At 59.1% G+C, this 21,696-nt stretch overlaps 1 protein-coding gene across 1 annotated transcript in view; it reads right to left on the bottom strand.

The window, feature by feature from the left end:
• Positions 1–21,696, bottom strand: part of PTPRN2 (protein tyrosine phosphatase receptor type N2) — a 710,237-nt gene that overhangs the window by 519,891 nt on the left and 168,650 nt on the right. Inside the window, exon 3 of the mRNA XM_032840229.1 lies at positions 9,780–9,893. Coding sequence (XP_032696120.1) covers positions 9,780–9,893 — 114 coding nt within the window. The remainder of the gene's footprint in view (positions 1–9,779; positions 9,894–21,696) is intronic.

The raw sequence follows: 21,696 nt of genomic DNA, 5'->3' as shown, positions 1-21,696 counted from the left end.
CCCAAGAAAGCTTTAGGATGCATTTTCTGATATTTCTAAACAAATCCGCACCCACCATCCTAAGCACATAATCCTAAAACCAGAGAACCCTGTCTTTTTCTAGTGTCTTGGGAAAAGTGTCTTGTTTACCTAAAGTAAGAGGAAAAAGGTCCATTTTGTGTTTGAAATCCAGGGTGAAGCAGAATCTTTGAGTTTGCAACACGGGGCTTTCGAGCGAGCACGAAAGAGTTATTACGGAACCGTGGGGCAGAGAAGAGATTTCGGGGAATAGAGACAAAAGCCTTGGGAAGTGTAGGAGGACATGCCAAGGCCTGCGGGCCACGTGGGTAAAGCTGAGATAATCACGCTTACGTTGGAAGGTATTCTGGTGTCGAGGGACACAGGCGGCCAGCTCGGGAGCCAGAACAGAGGACTGGCAGCTTCCTGGACACACACTGAGCAGGAGGCATGGGCAGGGGGGCAGCAGGAGGGCCCTTGTGCGTGGCCGGGAGCAATGTTCCCGAAGTCCTGGAAAATCCCAGAGAACAGGAGCTCTTCACCGAAGACGCGTTTTCCTAGCCACTGTGCCCCCAGAGGCGACGGCGAGCTCCGGCTCGCAGGGAGACGGGCTCTCTCCGAATCGCGCTCCTAGAGGAACAGGCACGAACCCGGCAGCTTCTGGTACCACAGCCCTGAAGGGCTGAGGAAAAATTAAGCTTTAGGAATCGATCATATGCTCCCCGCTAACCGCGGGCTGTTGTGTCTTCCTCGCAGACCGACCGGCAGGCAGCAGCCGCCGCTCACGCTTCCTCTTCGCCCGCGCGTCCTGCTGGGGACCGTCCGGAAACCAGCTCCGAACCGTGCCGGGAGCCGCGTGTTCGAAGGGGCCCGAAGGACGCCTCAGGGCCAGCGCGGCCTCCGCAGCGGAGGACGGCGCCAGGCCGGCGGCTGGACACCGCAGCCCGCAGCCCCGCGGACGCCCTTCCTACCCCTTCGGAGGAAATGCTGGTCGCGGGCGAGGGTCTCACTTAATCCGGGACTCGGTCCACGTCCCGCCAGAACCGCCCCGGGAGGCGGGGCTCGAGCGCCGGCCGGTGCTGCCGGAAACACGGACTCGCGGGAAGTGCGTTTCCGGAAGGTTCTTAGCAAAGCGGAGACGATGCTCAACGCTGAGCCACGCGGCGTTGCGGAGTCGGGCGGCCGCGTACACGCAGCGGCCACGCCAGCGTGGGAGGCGACCGGCGCCCCGGACCCAGCGTTTGCAGCGCTGAGGAGGGCGGCGCCTCACCCGCTGGGGGCTGCTTCCCTGTGGGCGGCGGCGGCTCAGGGGCCAGAGTGTGCACAGCCGGGACTCCCGCCGGGACGTCCGCCTGCCCCGCGCGCACAAAGCCGATCTCTGGAAACGCAGCCACGTGACTCGTTACGTGAGGAGGCGCGTCCGCGCCGCCCGCACCGTCCCGAGTCCCCCGTGCGCGCCACACGCCCCGCGGTCGCCCTTCCGCGCTCCTCCCGCGCAGCGGCCCACGCGCTCGCCTGCCCGCGGGCCTCCTTCCCCGCCCCGCGGCCGCGCCTCCCGCCCTGGTCAGCCGCGGGCCTGCGCTACGGGTCCCCCCGCGAGTGGCCTCCTGCTCCGTCGCTGTCTTCGCTGCGCTCTACCCGCGCGTCCGCCCCTCGCTCCTCCGTGAGGCCCGCTGGGCCCCAGCCCTCTCGTCCCCCACAGGCCGGGACGTGCTCCGCTCGCGGGAACGAACCCGCCCCACCCCCACCCGCGCCTCGTGGAGACGCAAACGGCGGCATCGGGGACGCTCCCGCCCGCATCTCTCCCCGCCTCGGTCCGGAGCACACAGTGTCCTCACGCCGCGCCCCGCGCCCCCCTCGCGGACTGTGCAGGTTCCCCCGCGGCCGCGGCGCTGCTCTCCTGCCGCCCCCACCCGGCCGCCCCCGCTCCCCTGTCGCCCCCGCTCTCCTGCCGCCCCCGCCCGGCCGCCGAGCCCGCGCGCGCCGGGACCTCGCCGTGTTTGCTGGACGCGCGGGGCAGACACGCTGGCAGCGCCTCCCGCCCGCCGGCCCCGGTGACGCGAACGCCGCCCGCGCCCTGCCCCCGCACGCGGAGGTCGTTCCCGCTGGTTTCCGCGGCCGCAGAGGCGGCGACAGCTGCTACCGACGGAGCTTGGACGCCCGGAGCCCAGAGAAGCCGGAGGACGGACCTGGAAGTCAGAGCTGCGACGTTCGACGTTCCCTTAGTTACTTTCGTCGCCAAAACGGCCTCAAAGACGGCTGCATCCGCTGAGTGCGAGAACGCCCAGCTCGCCCCAGGTTCGGGCCGGTCCGCGCGACTGTCGGACTCCTTCAGTTTTGCCTTCTTACCTTAGAGGAGTAATCTCTTTCGGTTTTAACTTCCACTTTCCTGACTCATTTCTGCTGATCTACGAGTCCTCTCCGCGCCCGGGCCTCGTGCTCCAGCGGCCACCTGGTCCCACGGGCCCCTCGCGGCCTCTCCACACCCCCAACATCGCCCACTCTCGGAGGCCGCGCCACGGGCTCCCACCACGTGGGAGGGTCCGACTGAACACCGTGAAATCCCTGTCAAGACGAGTCTCAACTCCGTCTACGCGCTCCGCGCGCCCACGCTCGCTCTCTCCACCCCACAGCGTGCGTCCGCCTGCACCTCGGGGCTGGGCCTCCGCGGGACCTCAGAAAGGCGGAACGACTCCAGCTTCCCGGCGCAGCGCGGGTCGCGGACAAGAGAAGGCCGCTTAGTGGGCGGAGGCTGACTGCGAGCGGAGAGACCGACCCAGCAGGAAAAGGAAGCAGGTCGAAGCTCAGCCCGACCAGCTACACCAAGCGACTCCGTGTAGAAAGTGCCAGAACGTGCCAGAACATGGCAGAACGTGTGGGAACGTGCGAGAACGTGCCCAGAACGTGCCATAATGTGCCAGAACGCGGAGCCAGCAGCTGGCCCCTCACCCGGCCATCGCATCTGGAGACCACTCTGGCGGTCTCCGTATTCCAGACTATTAGATGATTTCTTTTCCTTCTCTTTTAAGGAATTATAAAACTGTGTTAGATTTTTTTAATTTTCCCTTTTCCCTTTTGGTTTTGACATATAGCTCAATACAACAGGAGATTCTTGCCAGGAAATAAATCCATAGTTGTTTTCATGACAGCAAATTACGTGCCAACGAGTGACATTTAAATGCTGAATTTTAATGGCTTGTCAGAAGAAGTGAAATGTATTTTTAAAAAATTTAATACATGAGAGAACAATGAGAAGACTTCTTCTTGTAGGACACAAGAATGGTAAACAGAACTGAACATATTTTTTCTCCTTGATGCATATATTTATATCAAAAGAGAAAATTGCACAAATAAACCCCATTTTCCTTTCCTTCTTCATGGGGAAGGCTCCCCAATGGCCGTGAAGCAGCCGACAGTGAGACCAGCAGCCACACTGCCACAGCAGCATTCACAGATATGCACACAACCCACTCCACTCCCAGTGCGCCTACCTGGTAGGATGATTTTCGGAACAAGCTCCCTTCCCAAAAACCATCTCCTTTCAGGACAACCAAGTCCAGGGAACCAGCAGGGTTAGGGGCTGCTTCCTTAGGGTAAGACACAAACTCCCCAACCCTCCAGGGTGTTCTTCAGTACCCAGCCTTCCGTGACCAGAGGGAAAAACCTGAAACACCCAAACAAAATTCGAGAAATAGAATAGACAGCACCGATTGGACAAAAATCAGAGAAAGAGTTCCGGATTACATGCTGCTGTTAGAAACAAGCGTCAGATGAGGGACTCCAAAGTGATGCGGGCCCATGCGTGTGCATGTGTGTACCTGTGCACACGCGTATGTGGCCAAGTGTGCACATCCTGGTGTGCTGGGTGGTGTGTGTGCACATAGATGTGTGGGTATGTGTGTGCACTAGCACGTGTGTGCCCAAGTTTGTGCTCACGTGTGTGTACACGGATGTGTGCATGGGGGTGTGTACATGTGTTGATGGGAGTGGGCGTGAGTGGCAGTCACATGCATTCACCCTAAGGCTTGCCGTAGGACAAACACCGGGCGAGGCTGTCCAGAATCAAAATGACCCACCTTCAAATTCCTACCCGGACTCCCCACACACGGGCACGGGCCAGCCGCGGGAGCCCTCGGACACACTTACGGGAGGAGGGCAGGGACACTGCGGAGGGCCAAAGAGGACCAGCCCCTCCAGGCCCAGGTTGTCTCCCACGTTTACTGAAGACACAGACGCCCAGGCCCTGCTCCACAGCCCTTGTCAGAGCCACTGGAGTGGGCCCATGGGTCTGCGTTTTCCAAGCTGCAGGCTGAGTTTTCCCAATCTGAGGAAACCAGTGGCCCCAGGAAGGAGAGGTAATGGGTCAAGAGGCAGACGGAGATGGGAATGCAGGCCCAGGGCAGAGCCCAGCTAGAAGGCTGACCTGTGCGGCCACGACACCTGTGTCCCATTGTCTGGGGTGCACAGAGCTGCCCTTCAGCCAAAGCCGGCAGGCGCCTGGGGACTCAGCGAGGGGCAGCTCTGCACACCATTTGTCTGCAGGGACTTCCCAGCTCCAAGAGCACACGCACCAGAAACGCAGGAGCGGCAAAAGCAAATCTCAAGGCTCAGAAGCCAGCGGGAAGATCTGATGGTCTGCGACGTGCACGTCAGTCCAGAGAACGGGCCACCACCCTTGTCCTTCCAGAGTCCGGCCACAGCCAGGATGGGGCCCAGACGAAGCCAGGAACGCGCGGGCACACAGCCCAGAAGGGGACTCAGCACGGGGCAACATCAAAGTCAAAAACAGTCATTGTTCTGCCACCTGAAAACTCTTCCTCTGTTTCTCTCTCCCCCAGGTCCCCTGAAAGAAAGACCAGGACTCAGCGTGAGGGGTGGGGCGGGGTGGCAGGCCCCTTCAGGAGTCCGTCTGCGGGGCTGAGAGCAAACACGGCCACAGCCCCTGCCCCATCCCGCTAAGAGCAGGGCCCAGCTCCTTGCGAGGAGCCAGACCGACACCCACACTTCACGTTCTGCGGCCAGATCACTTCCCGGAGAACCGGCACGCGACTGTGTAAGGACAACAGGCCCAGCCCCAAGAACCAGATCCTTGCATGGACCGTGGGAAGTCTGGAGGCGAGTCCACCCCTAAGCCCGGTGGCCCACGCATCCCCCAGCGCGCTGACCAGCAGACGCGGGAAGCAGAGGAGACGCTCCAGCCTCGGCTGCCTGGAGGCCGAGTAGTGGGTAACTGGCCGGCACGAGCCATCAGGGGGCCTGAGGGGATGGCCAAAAATCATTTCCAGAAACCTTCAGAACAGTGTGATTCAGAAAAAGCACAATTCTCCCCCAGGAAGTTTCTTGTCAAACTAGACGATAAAACCCACTTCCTACCACCTCCAGCCTCCCTGGGGCGTGACTTCCGAGCCACTAACAGAAAGAAATGCAATTTGCCGTCAAAAGTGCCAGCTAATTCGTCACTTTGACATGCCCTCAGTGACTGAGCAGCAAACAGCCAACAGCAGCAGAAGCGACCCACCATCTCCAAGATAGAATCCCACACGCACCAGACATCTCCCGGCTTCTGTGGGACGTGCTGGGGGCTCCCAAGAGCCCCTCCCAAGAGGACCAGAGAGAGGGGGTCAACTTAGAACAGGGGAAAGGGCGGGCTGAAGTTCTAGGGCAAGTCAGATGTCACGGGGCAGGGCCGGGGGACCTAGGGAAGGACTGGGTGACCTAGGGCAAGGCCGGGTGACCAAGACTGTCCACATCTACTAGAGAAGAAATAGAGTCTCAAAGAGGGTAGTGACCCCTTGCCCCTCCACACCCATCTCTGGAAGACAGTTTGGAGGTTTCTTACGAAATTAAAGCTGCTCTTATCATCTGAACCACAAATGTACCCTTTGTGTTCACCCACAGGAGCTAGTAACACGTCTGCTCAGAAACAGTCACAGAGATGTTTGCTGCAGCTTTGCTCACAACTGCTGGATCTCGGGAGCAAGCAAGACGCCATCCAGTAGGCGAATGCATACGTGGAGGGTCGCCCCAGACATGGAAGAATGTTCGGTCCTAAAAAGAAATGAGCTATGAAGCCACGGAAAGGTACGTGGAGGGGCCTTGACTGCATCAGGGAGAGTGGCCGCCGTACGCTGTCTGACGCCTTTACGACATTCCGGGGATAGCAGGACCATGGACGGTGAGAAGACCGGGCTGGAGGCCTGCGGGAGGGGTGAAGAGGGGGGCCACCGGGGCCTGTCAGGGCAGTGGAGCTCCTCCGTGTGACCCTGTCGTGAGAGGGACCTGTATCCACGTGCGTCTGTGCAGACACATGGGGTTAGAAACAAAAGCGGACGTTGACGTAAGCGACAGACCCCACTCGAGGGTAACACGGCAGCACCAACTCACTGACAGAACGTGTCAGCGCGAGGGTCAGCGACGGGGACATCTCTGCAGAGACGGGGAGTGACGCCTCGAGTAGACACTGACTCGGTACAGTTGCTCAGCCTTTCTGTGAATCTGAAACTGCTCTAGAAAACAAAACCTATTAATTAAAAACCTTGTTTGCCTTACGGAGGACCCCCTCCAAGTGCCGTCTGTGTGTCCCACACCCAGCAGGCACACCAGAGCCACCATCTAGCCCGCGTGTGACTGAGCTGCGCCGCCCACCGGGTCCCAAGCTCTGCGGGGTCCTTCACGCGTTGTCTGGAAGGGAGGGGACACCAAACCCCTACATTTCACAACCTTCCTTGCTGAAGAGATTAACCCCGTCTGAAAAGCATGTACAGCCATGCAGGAGGTTGCCCTCCGTGGCCCCGCTGACCCCCTAGGACCCCCCCCTTCGCCACCTCTCACTGCATCTCGAGTTGCTTCTGGACTCAAGTCCCAGCAGGCCCCGGGGTGGGAGACACAGAAAGAGAGAGTGCAACGCCCTCGAGGAATAGCAGGACCCGGCCAGTTTACATCGACAGAAACTTGGGGAACATGCGCAGGAACCCTTCTTAAGGAGACGAGGTCAAGCCGGAATGAAAGGAAATGACCAAGGCTGGACACAGATGCAGCCACTGAGCACCGATGCTCCCAGCCACGCTTTACATCTAAGGGCTGGGACGAGCATGAATGGTGCCACCAGCGGTTGACATAACCCGGTTCCCGAAGAGGATGTCTCCACGAAATGAGGTGGAAACGCCAGAACTTCTCGCTCTGTCACAGAGACAAGTGTCCGAAGGTTTAGGGGGCGGGGACACGGGAGTGGGTCATCACGTGAGACCCGCTAATGACCTCAGGAGGGTCCAGACGACACGTCTTTCCCCACGACTGTGAGACTGAGCTCACCAGAGTGCCCCAAGATCCCGAAGGAGCTCGGCGGGGAAGCCCCCGGCAGGTCAGAAACCACGGAGGGAGCACGGCCGCCAGCCTGGGCTCACCAAGTACAGCGGGGAGGCTGGCATCTGGGGCGGCAGCGGCCAAGACGTGGCACTTCAGAGCCAAAAAAGGTGGGTATGGTTACCAGGAAGCGGAAATCAGAAGCTTCTGGCTACGGAGAACTTGGTTAGTGATTAGATGCCCAGAGCGCCCCTCCCACAGGGCTGCGCGGAAAGCCTCCTAGAGTCTCAGGGACCCGCATAAGCAGGAAAGTTCGAGATCTACCGAATTGACGACTGGCTTGAATCACCAAAACAGAGTCATAGCTCGGCAAACCATCCCCAGACTTGGCCGTTTCCATCTCACGCAGCAGAGCCCCAGGAACAAAGGCGGAGGGTGGCGGCAGGTCCCCTGCAGAGGCCACAGAAGCCCATTTACGCAGTTACTCTCTCTCCTGGCCGTCCGCACGCAGACCTGCAGCCTCTGTTAGGCCGACTGTGCGCCAGGGAACAAGGAATGAGGACTCCTCCAGTGCTTACCAAACACGGACCACGACTGACCCCAATACCGGGGCACCCAGAGCCTCACTGTGCCCCGCCCATCAGAGCGGGACCCGCCGTGCTCACCCTGTTGGTCCCAAAGAGCAGGACGTCACGACCAGCCACGTGTATGGGTAGGACGTCTGCACACCAAGGGCTGTCGGTGGCAGCCACGGATGCCGGCTGCAGCCTCCCAAAGGCCCCGATGGGCGAGCAGACCCTCGGGATCTTGGAGCAAACACATGACATCCTCTGCAGATAACGACTCTCCTTTCAAGAAACTGCTCTGGGCTGCGAATCCTTAGTGAAAAACGCACCCCTGACCCTGGTCCTGCGAGCTGCCCGTGGTGTGGCTGCTGTAGGGCCACGGGCACATGGCAGAGCACACATCGTTGTCCCTCTACCCACTCACTGCCTCCGAGGCAGCTGCCCTGCTCCCCGGAGCCCGCCCAGCCTCCCCAGTCTCTGGGGACTGTGCGTTCAGCTCCCTGGTGAGGGGCCACCTTCTGCAGGACACCTCATCACCAAGGTCAAGGCCACGAGAACAGTCATGGACTCCTGTCCGTCCCTGTCCTTGACCTCTTACCTCACAGCCACAGTCCCTCCCCACGGCCCCCGTGCAGACCCAGGCCCCAGACCGAGAGCAGCAGCCTGGCCAAGACGCTCTGTCATCTCCCACAGCTGTGCGCAGCCGAGTCCCTGCGAAGGACCATGTACGTGGTCCCACCACTTCCCTGACTGAACCCTGGCACGGCTGGTGTCCCAGGGAAAAAGGTGCCACCGCAAGTGACTGCGAGTGAATGAGGAAACTTAATTCTGTCTTTGAAAAGATTTTATTTGAGAGAGAGAGAGGGAACACAAGCAGGGGGAGGGCAGAGGGGAAGCAGGCTCCCCGCCAAGCAGGGGGCCCGATGCGGGGCTCGACCCCAGGACCCGGGACCACAACCAGAGCTGAAGGCAGAGGCTTCGCCAGCTGAGCCCCCAGACGCCCCTGGACTAGCATAACTCCTTCCTGCAGAGCTCCCCGGCGCCCCACGCAGCTCTGAACACCGTGACCGTTCCGAAGGAGGAACACAGCAAGAACCGTTTCCCAAACTGATGGGGCCACAGACCCTCCCTACGAAGCCACGGACAAGCCCTGTAGGTCCGATGGAGAAAGAACGTAGGGGCTCTCCTGGTCCTCCCCTCCGGCTGGGCCCCCAGTGGGGCCACTCAGGTGCCGACCCCGAGACCTGCAGGTTCACTCCGGGAACATCACCCCAACCCTCCCCCGACACCAGGGCACCAGGTGTGTGGTCGGCCTCAGTCCAGGCTCGGAGCACAGGACGTAGCCCCCACCCCGGCAGGACGAACGAGATGATCACGCAGGCAGCTTCCCTCCATTTAAAAGTACACACACGCATGATCACGTATAATGTGTAAATTATGGTAATTTTTAGTTCTCCTCTCGGCGACCGTGTGAAGTAAACAGGCTACAGCCGACTCCTGCGGCCAAACCACGGGACAGGAACTTGCACAATGACAGTATCTGGAGGCCAGCTGACGGCCTGGAGGCCGACCGGCCGCTGGGCTGCATGGGCTCAGGCCCACAGCCGCCTGGGCCCGCCGGCCACGCCGCACCCCTGCCGGACTCCCTAAAGCCCGGATGTGGCTGTGCTCCCGCACACGCAGCAGCAATCCACGGCCACGTCCAATGCACGAAGGAGACTCCCGCCAGAACCTTCCAGAAGCCAGCCCGCCTGCGCCCAGCCTGCTCCTCTCTCTGGCAACCCTGGCAAACGCCGTCCTGTGCTATATCCTCGCTACCTGCGAGGCCCCCGGATGTCCCCGGAGCTCTCCGTGCCTTGCGGCCACCACAAGTGTGCCCAGGCCCGGGACACGGTGGGGCCCGCGCCCGCCTACCTGTCCGTGACAGCTTCTGCAAGGTGGCCATCAGGTGCTGCAGAGCTCCCGGCGATACCTCGTAGCGGTGTCTGTCCATCGCTGGAAGCTTCTGGCACCTTCCAAACACCCCGTCTGCAGGAAGAGGGGAGCAGAGAAGAGAGAGAACGTGACGTTCGTTTTCAGGGAGAAGGTATTAAACACACCCTTGCGATATAGTCTAACTACGCCGCACGCTGAGGCTTTGGAACACGGCTGCAGAACGTCATCAAAACGCGATCAGAATTCAGAGCAGTTGGAAAGTAATGGTTTATTCAAACTAAAGAGCATCACGGAAAACACAATTGCAAAGGTATGGAGAAGAGGACATGAAGGCAGAGTCGTTCGCGCTTTCTACTCTACTCCGCATCCCTTCCTCCCTCACTCCCCACCTCTCACTTCTCATAATTCCTGCCCCTGGCTTTCACCTTTCTGACGCGAAGCTTTGCTTCTGACAGTCCCGTGACAAAAAAATCGATATCGTTCAGGGCCAGTTTTCCAGATGAGAAACAGAACACCCAGGAAATATAAATACTAATTTGCAGAAGCCACAAGAACAGTGGCCGCGTCTGCCACAGGGGTGCCGTGTGGGGGGACCGGCAAATGGGGGGGAAGCCCCGGGGACTGCGACACAACCAGTTTTGAGGGGAGCTTTCTGCAGTGTGGCCAAGGAGAGGGGCTCCCGGAGCAGGGGACAGTGGCAGGCGGCTGTCATCTGGCTCTGTTCCATTCGTCTAAAATGACGGGCTCTGCTCATCTTTTCAACCACACCTTCTAATTAATTTAGGCCCCAATTAGTCTTTATTTGGCAAACTGTTCACTTTGAAATAAGCTTCCTGTAGGGGGTTCAAACACCCAAATTACTGCCTTTCGTGCGCACAAAAGACTAATTCAAGGGCCAGTGCGTCGTCCCCTGGGCGGCCATCTGCAGTTCCAGGCCCGGATGGAGGGGAAACGCTTCTTCATTGTTCACGACGGTCTCACCGCACAAAGTGTCGCTGAAGAAAGCCATTCAAATGCAACAAGTTTAATTAGCAGAAACACATTTGCCCGATGCCAGGCTAACTCGGTAATTACTGGTCTGATACTACATATGGGCTTAAGACGGACGGTGCTGTGTGATTAGCAGAAAATCATCTTAAGTGTCGAAAGCACACCGTGAATTTGTATGGGCCTCTGCAAAGCTCCCAGAACCCGGGCAGGCGACCTGCACAGCTGCTCAGTGCTGCAGACAATGGCCGTGGGGAGAAGTCAAGCCTTCTGCAGGCCATCTCCACCACCGTGGTCCAGAGGGATTCCCAGTGGCAGTGCTCCTGGAGGGAGGGTCCCGTCCCCCTGCCGCCACCCAGGGAAACAGGCAACGTGCTCCAGAAACATGGACAGTAAGCGGCCCTGTTTACTTTATTTTGTGCAAAGAACTCCGTGCCTGTGGACAGGGTGTTCGTGGCGGGGGCGTGGGGGAAGGGGCCAAGAGGAAAACAGAGAACTCTTTAGAGTGTTCCTAAAACTTTCATTCTCCGTACAAATGGAGTATCTCGAAAGCAAACGCTCACCACGTAGGGACTAGAAGGAGCATTAAGTCGGTCTGACCCCACGGTTTACAGACGAGCTTCGAGACCAAGGCCATGGGAGGAGGAGAAGCCAGGTTCCCGACTCCCGCCGGAGCCCTCACCAGAGAAGAACAGCCGATGTCGTCTGGAACATCCCGAGTGAGCTCATTCCCTTCTGAAGTGTAGGGGCGTCAGTCTTCAAATTTGGTTTATGCTGCACAATGTCGTGAATACACTTTTGGAAAAATATTTATGGCATTTTCTTGAAATCCTTCTCTTAAACATGCATTTAAAACACATGTATACAACATAATACATGGTATTTTCTTGTGCTTTTAAAATTAGTTTTAGCTGATAACTTGGTTTTAATGATTTGAAAGTCGAGACTAAACTACCCACTGATTCTCTCCGCCCCCACACTACAGCCTTGCCGATGAGGTGCCACATACTTTCCCCAGCTCTTTTAACCTTTATTTTTAAATAAACTTTTCAATTAATTCATTTATTAATTTGAGAGAGAGAGTGAGTGCATGTGTGAGCGCAGGGAGGGGCAGAGGGACAGGGAACCTGATGTGGAGCTCGAACTCATGACCCTGAGATCACGACCTGAGCTGGTATCAGGAGTCGGACCCTCTGCCGACTGAGCCCCCCGGTGCCCAAATCCACTTTATTTTTTAAAACAGTTTTAGATTCAGAGCAAAACTGAAGGGAGGGTGCAGAGCTTACCCTCCCACATGCGGACCCACCCCACGGCCCGCAGACCCGCAAGGGGCACCTCCGCACAAGTGTCGAGCCCACACCAGTACATCGTGTCGCCCGAAGTCCGCAGCCACTCAGGGTCGGGCCCGTGTCCGCCGGCAGGGTGACGTGCAGAGTGGCTTCCCTGCCCTGAAAACCCTTTGTGCTCCCCCGTCCATCCCAGTACCCCACCGGGCAACCACCGGCCCCTCTCCTCTCTCTGCAGCTGTGTCTTCTCCAGAAAGTCCTGGAACTCTCTGGGTCCACTTTGACACACAGATTCTTTACAGGACAGGACTGTGCAGACACACATCTGTAGGCGCATCTGTGTGCATGTGCACGTGTGCGCCGTTTTCATGAATGCGTGTGTTTGTGTCCATGAGTCTGGTGTGTGCACACGTGTCTCTCCATAAGTGTCACGTGGTTGTGCAGTGCTTCCGTGTGTTAGTGCTGTGCACAGGTGACGTGCATGTCTGCATGTGTGTGGACACGCACAGACGGCCTCGACCACTGTTTAACCGCCAAACTCATGTGAGAGCCCAAGGGTACCGCTCTTCCAACGTGGAGCGTCCGTCCAGGAAACAGGCAGCACCAGCACCTGCCAGAAGCCCGACTTCCAGACTCCTGCTCCACGGCAGCTGCACGAGCTTTCTCTGTGTCTCTGGAGGACGGTGTATGCACGCTCACCGCACACTGCTTGCTACTTCCAGTCCCACACCCACTGTGCGTCTGACTCCATCCCTGCCCCCGGGGCTCTGCCTTGCACCCCAACCTCAGGAAAGGCATGGCCCTGCCCTTAGGTCCCGCCAGCTGGACAGATGTTAGAGCCACAGGACACACATCTGGGCCACAGGTGGACACGCTCACTGACCACGCAGCGCTGCGATGCGGGGCGCAGAGGGACATCCCAAGGGTGGCGTGAAGGAGGAGCACCGGCCTCGCCCCACAAATGCATCAGGGAAGTGGCATCTGCTTGGGCTCTGACACGAACGGAAGGGGGCTGCCTACACGGGGCTGGAAGGACATCCATGCAGGGGAGCGGGCTCTGCGGAGGGCAGGAAGCACCCCATCCCCAGAGCTCGGGGGCCTAGGGACTAAGCGCCAGGATGTGAAGCAAGTCAGGCAAAGGCTGATGGCATGGGGGGTGTCCGCCTTCTTTCCAGGGGCTGCCAGGCCCTACCAGCTGTTTTGCGTTCTGCCAGGAGCCATGGGCTGAAAGGCGCTCCCTGTCCAGGGGAGGATGGTTCGGCGGGGACGGCCACCACGGAAGCGAGAGCAGAACGGATCTGCAGCCTTTCCAGAGGAGAACCCCTAGGAGACGCCCCTGCTGCCCAGCGGCAGGAGAGCCCCTCCAGGAGTCACATGGCACACAGAGGTTCTGGGGTACGAGGGCATATTCAGAGAGATGGTCCAGAGAACGTGTGGCTTTCCAAAGCAGTGACGTAGTTGCCTTGCCGCCGGCTGGGAGAGGTGGGGAAAGGACGACCCAAGGGCCCGAGGGGAGTGAGACCGTGCCCTTCCTTGGGGAGGTCACCTCCCAGGCGTCCGCGGGCAGCGACCCCAGCATCACGGCATGGACCGAACGTTCCCAAGTGTGCTGACCTCGGTGGAATTCTAAGGCTGTCCCCAGGTCCCGAATTCTGGAACGGTAATGCCCCCACTTTATCTTGCAGAGCAGAAGACCGGGCCCCCATGGCTCCTGGAAACCAAGAGCACACGGCTTTAAACACAGAAAAAGGAGGGAGGTTTGTGGTCCCGAGAAAGCCGATCTCCACCTGAGTCCCACTGGGCAGTCACCGACAGCTGGCAGCTAGTTTCTTCCATTAGAAAGAGAAGCCTGGATAATTTTTTTGCTGGATTTCTGGAAGAATTTGAGAAAGAACCTGTTTATCGTCTGTGTGTTTGCTGTAACCAGCGATCCCTGAAGCATTACTCCCGTGGGCAGAATTCATTTTGACTCATAAACGTCACTCTCCCCTCATGACTGCTGGAGGCCAGCGGCAATGCCTTCCTTCTGGACCCCTTCTCCCTTGTTCTGTGGGGCCGTGCGTGACCCCAGGCTGCACGGTATACACGTGAGCTCACACGCACACGTACACACCTCTCCACGTCCCTCTGGCACAGACATCGTCCACTCACCTCAGGGCCCCACGGGCTCCTGGACGGCAGGTGTCGGCTCCGCCTCTTAGACCCCGACGTCGACACCCACTCGGCACCCACCGTGGCTCAGTAAATACTTGTGACTGACTAACCGGCGTTTTTCCATTTGCCTGAAGAAAAGCTATGATGCCCACAGAAATGTCTAACACCGTTAGCTGGCATCCTAATTTGCTGGAATCTCACACGGTTTGGAAGCCTACGACTCCCAGCAAACAACCTTGCTGAAGGCCCAGGGATCACCGAGACCAAACCCAGGGAGCTCGTGGCAGGGCCGGCGAAGGAGGGGCACGCACCCCTGCGTTCTCTGAGCACACACCGCGCCGCCTCTTCCTTCCTGGGGGCTCGGGGCGCTGGCCCGACCCGCACAGCCGCTCTCGGCCTCACACGTGCAGGAAGAGGTCCGAGTGGACCCCTGCTCTGGGAAAGGGACTCCGTGCTCAGACACCAGCCTTCCCTCGCGGGACGCTGTTGTTTGGGGACTGCTGAGTGCCAGGCCTCCCAGGGAACGGCCTGAACCAGTAGGTCGGACCACCAGGCAGCCACGGGCCTCAGCAGGTTGGTTTCGGTCTCTCCAGGAGAAACCATTTCTGTTCAGTCTACCTCACGCAGCTCGCCTCAGACATGCATTAAAGGACATCCTTTGGCGGCGGGGTGGGGGGGGCGGCCTGGGTGGCTCAGTTGTTTCAAAAAAAAGAAAGGAAAAGCCTATGGAGCCAAATTGTTCACCTACTGAGCAATACCCTCGCAGTGTCATCAGCATCTCTCCCGAAAAGACCATCCAGGGAAGGGACCCCCAGACCCCGGGGCCAGGACAGACCACCTTCTACCTTCCAGCAGCCCTCTCTGCCGGGTCATGGGGCAGCCCTCATCACATGACACATCTTTCTTGTTGTGAAGCTCTGGTGATATTTTTTTCAAGGAATTGACCATGTTCTTTGCACCCATGATACTTAATTCTCTCTTCTTCTTTTTCTAATGTCTTTGCTTTTTTTTTTTTTTTTTAATTTTATTTATGTATTTGACAGGCAACGAGAGAGCACAAGCAGGGGTACAGCAGGCTCCCACCGAGCAGGGAGCCCAAAGCTGGGCTCGACCCCGGGACCCTGGGATCACAACCCGAGCCAAAGGCAGACGCTTAACCCACAGAGCCTGTTGGTTTCTATTTTTCATACATTTCTTCATTGTTTCTTCGGGAAGAAATAATGAGACTAGGTAATTCACAAACACAATGTAATCACACTATTTAGATGTTCGGGGCGGGATAATTAGTTTAGGGCACGTTTAGAAATGATTGCAGCGTAGGTACCTGTTATATAATGTGTAAAAGTAGTTTATCCATGTAAATAACAAGCACGTGTAAACGTATCAACTTGCTCTCTGGAAACCTTTAAAAGGATGACTGGATTTTGGAATAAGAAGGGACGGGCAGAAAAGGTGTCACTATCGTAAAGTCTTTGCAAATGAGGGTGAACCGGAGACGGTTTTCAACTCGGGCGGGGGCGCCAGGGTGGCTTCCAGCTCTGGGTCTCCGCTCAGGTCTTATCTCAGGATCATGCGGTCAAGCCCCTGGTTGGGCTCCACGCTGGGTGTGCAGCTGCCGGAAAGAACTGTTACTGGGCAGGAGAGAAACGGAACCTCTATCTTCCGTCCGCAGAATTCCTTGCAGAAGTAAAGACAAGAGGCCTAATACAGGGACCGGCCTTGCTTCCCAGAAACAAAGGCCTGGGTCATGATGAAGGTTCTCAAAATACTGCATCCCGTAGACACCAGATACAGTCATTCCCCTGGGGAAGCGGCCAGCCACCCCGTGGGACAAAAGGAACGCGTCCGTCGGAAACAGCTCCCGGGAGCACACGGGGCACCCTGGGAAGTAAGAACGGGTCTGGCCACAGGGCCTCCGGGGACATCCCAGGATCTAACTCCGAGCTCAGAAACAGCACACGGGCTGAGAGACAGGAGTCTGGGGGCCCAGGCCCCACACTTGACCCTGTGGCTGCACCTGCTGTGTCTGAGCTCGCGTCAGCCACCCTCCAGGAAGCACATGCAGTTTACAGAATGGTCATCCCCACCCCGGCCACATCCAGCTTGGCAGCTTGGCGGCCGCGAGGCTGGAGGGCAACAGCGACCCCTCGTGGCCACCTCCCTGCATCACTGGCTCCTCCTCGGGGACAGATGGCCGGGGCTCCCGGGAAGCCAGGCGGGCCAGACACAGCACTGACCGGCTGGGTGGCCCCATGCGCTGGCTGGACCCTAGCTGAGAGATGCTGGTGGTTCTCTCTGCGAGGCAGGAGGAGAAAGGGACACGCACACTTGCATGGGGTGCCCACAAGCTCATACATGTGTACACACACACACAGGCTCGCATGCTTGCACACTCACAAGGTACACACACTCATACGCCCATCTGCGTACATTCTTGCAAGGTTCGCCACCAGGCCGAGGGACCCCCCTCATATGCAGACAGATGCCCGAGCCCAGCCTGCAGGCCAGCTTAAAGACCCGTCACCAGCGTCCTGCTGTTCCCCCGGTCCCTCTCCCCTCTCCGGGTGGAAGCAGCCTTCCCCACCGTGCTGCCCAGGGCACCCACAAGGCCTCGCACACTATGGCCACCTAGGAAGGACCCGCTTCGGGAGACCCCAGGGCACCTCTGTGCAGAGTGTGGCCGGGGGCCAGCACAGGTGTAAGCTGTCCGGAAGCGGCGAGTTCACTTCGGTCCTCGAGCTCAGGAGTTGATGATGTCCTGCCTCCCCTTGTAGGATACTGGGGATCGACGTCTCCCATCCCCCAAGGGGCACGAGGAGGTCTGGGAAGGTAAATTTGGTTCCTAAGCCGCAGGCCAGGCCTCAGGCTGGAGAGTGGGTGTCAGGTACTGCTGTGCAGGGCAAAGGTGCAGACAGCAGTAAGTCCGTCCTTGCTCACTGAGGGCTCACACTCCGGCCACTTCTCTAAGTCTCCTCCACACACTGACTCTGAGCCACGTCACACTCCCACGAAGCTGTTAGCAGGGAGAGCCCCTTCCTGTTTACACCACCCAGAAACCGAGGCACAGAGAGGTTCAGGGGCTTGCCCAAGGTCTCCAGCCCACCAGCGTGCGTGGGAGATGCCCAGGACCCCTGTCCAGGACCTTCCAGGACCGTCTACTTCACCCTCTGGCCACGACCACCCTGAGCATCAGCCTTCCTTTCCGAACATGTGTCCCCACGTTTGACACAGAAAACGTGGCCATCCTTGTCAAGCCACAGCGATGGGATGTCTTGCTCCGAAACCAGTTAACACGATCCCCTTGGCCTCGTGTCTGTCAGCTCCCAGAACAAGAGCCGACGTGTTTACATACAGCTACCCCGTGCCCGCACCATTTGGACACTCTCGCCTCAGTCAAGCCTGGGACGATTCTCGGGGGTCCGGAGAGTCACGGTCTCCTCTCCCCATTGGGAACACTAAGGCCCAGAGAGGCTGAGGAACCGGCTAAGGTCACACATAGGAGGCTGGAACACTCGTTATTGCTAACATGACGTCTCCCTGGTGCAGCTAGGACAGCCGGCACCTGGCCAGGGTGGGAAACAAGACCAGATACCTTCGTCATCTTGATCACCAAAGCCCACATCGGGAAAAGATAAACCACGGACGGTGTGAGGAGGGAAGAGAAGGATCAGCACGCGGCTGTCTTGAGCCAACTGATACCAGCAATAGTTTCGAGTGGACTTCTGCACCGCGACAAGTCACCCGTGGCCAGGGGGCCCAGGGCCCTTCCCAAGATCATCCCACCCCTGCACTGGGCCCGAGGTTGGTGCCCACGTGCCTCCCAGAGCTCCTTCTGGCACCGGGAGCCCACACGCACAGAGGGGCTGGGTGTGAGCAGGAGACCCCGAGCTGCTGTGGCAGCTGTGAGCCACCTGATGAAACAGTGACCCACAGCCCACACGGGGGCCGGCCCTGCTTGCTCAGACAGCTGGGCCAACCCATGCATGGCCTGGACATGCCCAGCTCTGCTCCAGGCTGAGAAGAAACGAGGGACGGACACTCTTCATGCTCCGCTGCCCTCACCTTTCCAAGTGAAATCAACTCCGGATGGCGGCTACGCGTCACAAGCGTCCCCTGAGTGAGAACCAAGAGCTGTAAGGGACCCCAGAGTTTAAGAAACGAGCCATCTCGGCCAAATACCCCGACAGATGTGATTTTCCTTTAAAAAACAAACACGGGGCGCCTGGGTGGCCCCATCGGCTGACCATCTGACTCCTGGTTTCGGCTCGGGTGATGATCTCGTGGGTCACGGGCTCCTGCTCAGCAGAGAGTCAGTGGGACCCTCTCCCTCCGCCCCTCCCCCAACTCGCACACATGTGTGTTTTCCCTCCAAAATAAATGAATGAATCTTAAAAAAATAAAAATAAAAACAAAGTTAAAGAACCTGCGTCTCTTGCTCACTGTTGTGGGAAAGGACGGCAGCTCCTAACAGAAGAAACCCAGAAAGATCGCACGAACCGGCAGCTCCGCCACCGAGTTCACGCTCAGAAGTAAGAGCAGGGATTCAAAGAGATCCTCCCACCACAGCATGATTCAGAGCCGCGAAGAGCTGGAGACAACCCAAGTGTCCCACCAACAGACGAAAGAAAAACCAAACGTGGTCCGTCCACAGAAGGGGGTGTTCCTCAGGCTGTGAAAGAAGGAAATCCTGGCACCTGCTCCCCGTGAGTGTGGAGAGCGTCGCGCAGAGTGAGACAGGCTGGCCCAAGAGGACGGGTGCTGTGTGAGTGCACGGCCACGAGGGGCCCGGAGGAGTGAGACTCACAGACGCGGAGAGTGGAGGGACCTGGGGACGGGGAGGGGGTTCGTGTTCAATGAGGAGCGAGTGTCAGTTTGTGGGGGGAAGGGGTTCTGCAGAGGAAGGGGGATGATGGCTGCATGACGGTGTGAATGTCCTTAACAACGCGGAATCATACCTTTAAAAAGGGGTAACGTCGTAAATTTAAACTACAAGTATTTCCCCACAATTTAAAAATTTAACAAAAAGCCAATCAAATTAAAAGAGTAGAACAAAGCAGATCCCTCTCGGAGAGGACGGAGCATGTGCTTAATAGACATCACTGTGTCCACGGCCGGGGCCACCCCCGCTGGGAGTGGGCAAGGAGACGTGTGCGGTCCAGGGTCAGCCACAGCAGCCGTGGGCCCAGCCACAAGCGGGCCCGGCCGACAGGTTTTCACGGACACACGTGCACTTCCAGTCGCCAGGATGAGCTCACGCTTAGATCAGCTCAGACCAGCGAGCACACATGTGGCACCTACCTTGTCCAGAAGCGAGGCCCAGCCTTTTGAGTTCAGGGAAACACCAGCCCCTCGTATCTGATGAGACACACGTGAGCCTCGAGATGCCACCAGGACCTGCATGCCTGGAAGCCAAGGCCCAGAGACGGGCCTGGTTTGCTGGAGAAAGTCAGGGCCGATCAGGGAGGGCTTTCTGGAGGAGGCAAGGCCAGAGGGCTGGACAACTGCTGCCCAGCGGAGGTGGTGGAGAGGCCCCTGGTCTCCCAACTGGTCCTCCGCACCCACATGGGAGAAGCCTCCCGCCGGGGCAGGGCTGGCATCTGGCAGCCCCAAGACCGTCTGAACGCCTCAAGTCCCTGAGAGCCTGGGGGGCGCCGCTTGGCTACAGGGACTCGGAACTCGGCAGGGAGCCATGACCCCAGTCATAGCGAGGGAGGGCCGCTTCCTGTGCACCCCGTGGCAAGTCCCTCCCTCGTCAAAATGGTCACCCGTCACCTTGTCAAAGAGCCGACGCTTTGCACCTGGGGTTTGAGCGCGTTATTACACACCTGCAACCCGAGGCGAGAAGCTCCTCAGAGAGCCGGTCGCAAGGTCATGCTGGGACTGGAAGCACGTCCACACGTGGGAAACCGGACGGGCCTGGTTCCAGGACAAGCCGAGGTAAGGACCGGAGAGGCTCTGGGTGGACCGTCCCAGAGCAGGGCGGAGGCTGCGGTGTTTCCCTCCTCCCGCAGCTTCGGGGCCGCGGACGCGCTCAGAGCAGACGCCGGCAGCACCGGGAAGGCCAGAGAGCGTGAAACGCCAGCGATCTGGCCTCCTCGGACGAGACGTCCCAGGCCCGCTCCGCGCCAGGGTCTCACCGGGCTCGTCCCCATGGCGCGCCTCTCCGTTCGCCCGTGTCTCCAGGCAGCCGGCCGCCGGCTGTGAGGCGCCCACGGAAGACGCTGTCTCCCAGGCTGGGGGGCTCAGCTCTCAGGCCTCGGGCGGGCTGTGCCTCACCCACTCCCGTCCGCTGCCAAAGGTCACGGAACAAAGCCCAGGACCTGTCCACAAAGGAGCCGGCGTCCTGGGTCCTTGCCGGTGCCCGAGCGCGGCGGCTCCCGGGATAGCCCGGGACGCAAAGAGGCCGACGGCAGACGCGGACTTTTCTCAGCTCCACACGGTGCGGCGGGGTGCGGTCCGGCAAACCGCCTGGAGAACCGCCAGGAGAACTGCCAGGTCACCAGGGAACCAGCTTCCGGAGCGACGCGTATCTCAGGGAGGGACGCGCACGATCCCACCACCTTCCTTTCCGGCGCTTTACAGTCAGCCCTGGAGGCCGCAGACGGCCCACGGCAGAACCGCGGCGCAACGCCCCGTGCAGGGAAGGGAAGGTGCGCTGCTCCCCGGGGCCGCTCGCCTGCACCCGCGTCGCAGAACGCGTCTCCCCCGGACCCCACGGCTGGCGTCGTGGTGCTGACTTCCGGAGCCGCCTGGGCAGCCCCAGAACCTTCCGCCCCCACAGGTGATTATGGAAAACCGGGGCGGGATTAGGTCTATGCAACGCCACCATCCGCACAGCGGCCTGTTCCCGTCTCGTTGACCTCTGACCCTGGAAGAGGAGGCCTGGCCCTGCAGGGCCAGAGGGTCTGGAATAGAAAGTTCTGGGCCTCAGAACTCTCCAGGGAGGGGGTGGGGGCGGGATGGGGCTGGTAACGCCAAGCACAATGTCGATCCACAAAAAGGGATCACACGGAGCCTTGTAACGCTCAGCCCTTCCTGCCAAGAAAACTCACCCCTTAACATCATCGGCCGGGAGGAGAAGGCAGGAACACGTCCTGGAATGAGACGCCGACCTGTCTGACCAGCGCGGCTCTGCCGTCCCCTGCTCTGCTCCTGAAACGGACTGACCCTCCCGGCACTCATCCCACGGCCCCCGAGAGCAGGTCAACATCCTGCTGCGCAACTTTAGAAAAAACGGGGTTTGCTGAGAGCTGACGAGAACGGAGGTGTGTATTTTATTCAGGCCCTTGTGCCTTAGGAACAAGAAAACCGAGGACCTGAGGGACGGGGGCTGCCAGGGGTTGCCCCTGGTCCCCCTACTCTCCCAAGACTCCGCCAACAGCCCCCATCCTCGCCCTGGCCCTGCTCAGACACTCGAGCAGCCGCAGTCTTCCTTCGGCAGGAAAAATCAAATAAAGGAAACATAAGGT

The sequence above is a fragment of the Lontra canadensis genome, unplaced genomic scaffold (genome assembly GCF_010015895.1).
Source record: "Lontra canadensis isolate GAN:19392208 unplaced genomic scaffold, GSC_riverotter_1.0 scaffold111, whole genome shotgun sequence".
Classification (NCBI taxonomy): Eukaryota; Metazoa; Chordata; class Mammalia; order Carnivora; family Mustelidae; genus Lontra; species Lontra canadensis.
Note: the sequence above shows the minus strand (reverse complement) of the source record. Positions and strands in the feature narration are given on the sequence as shown.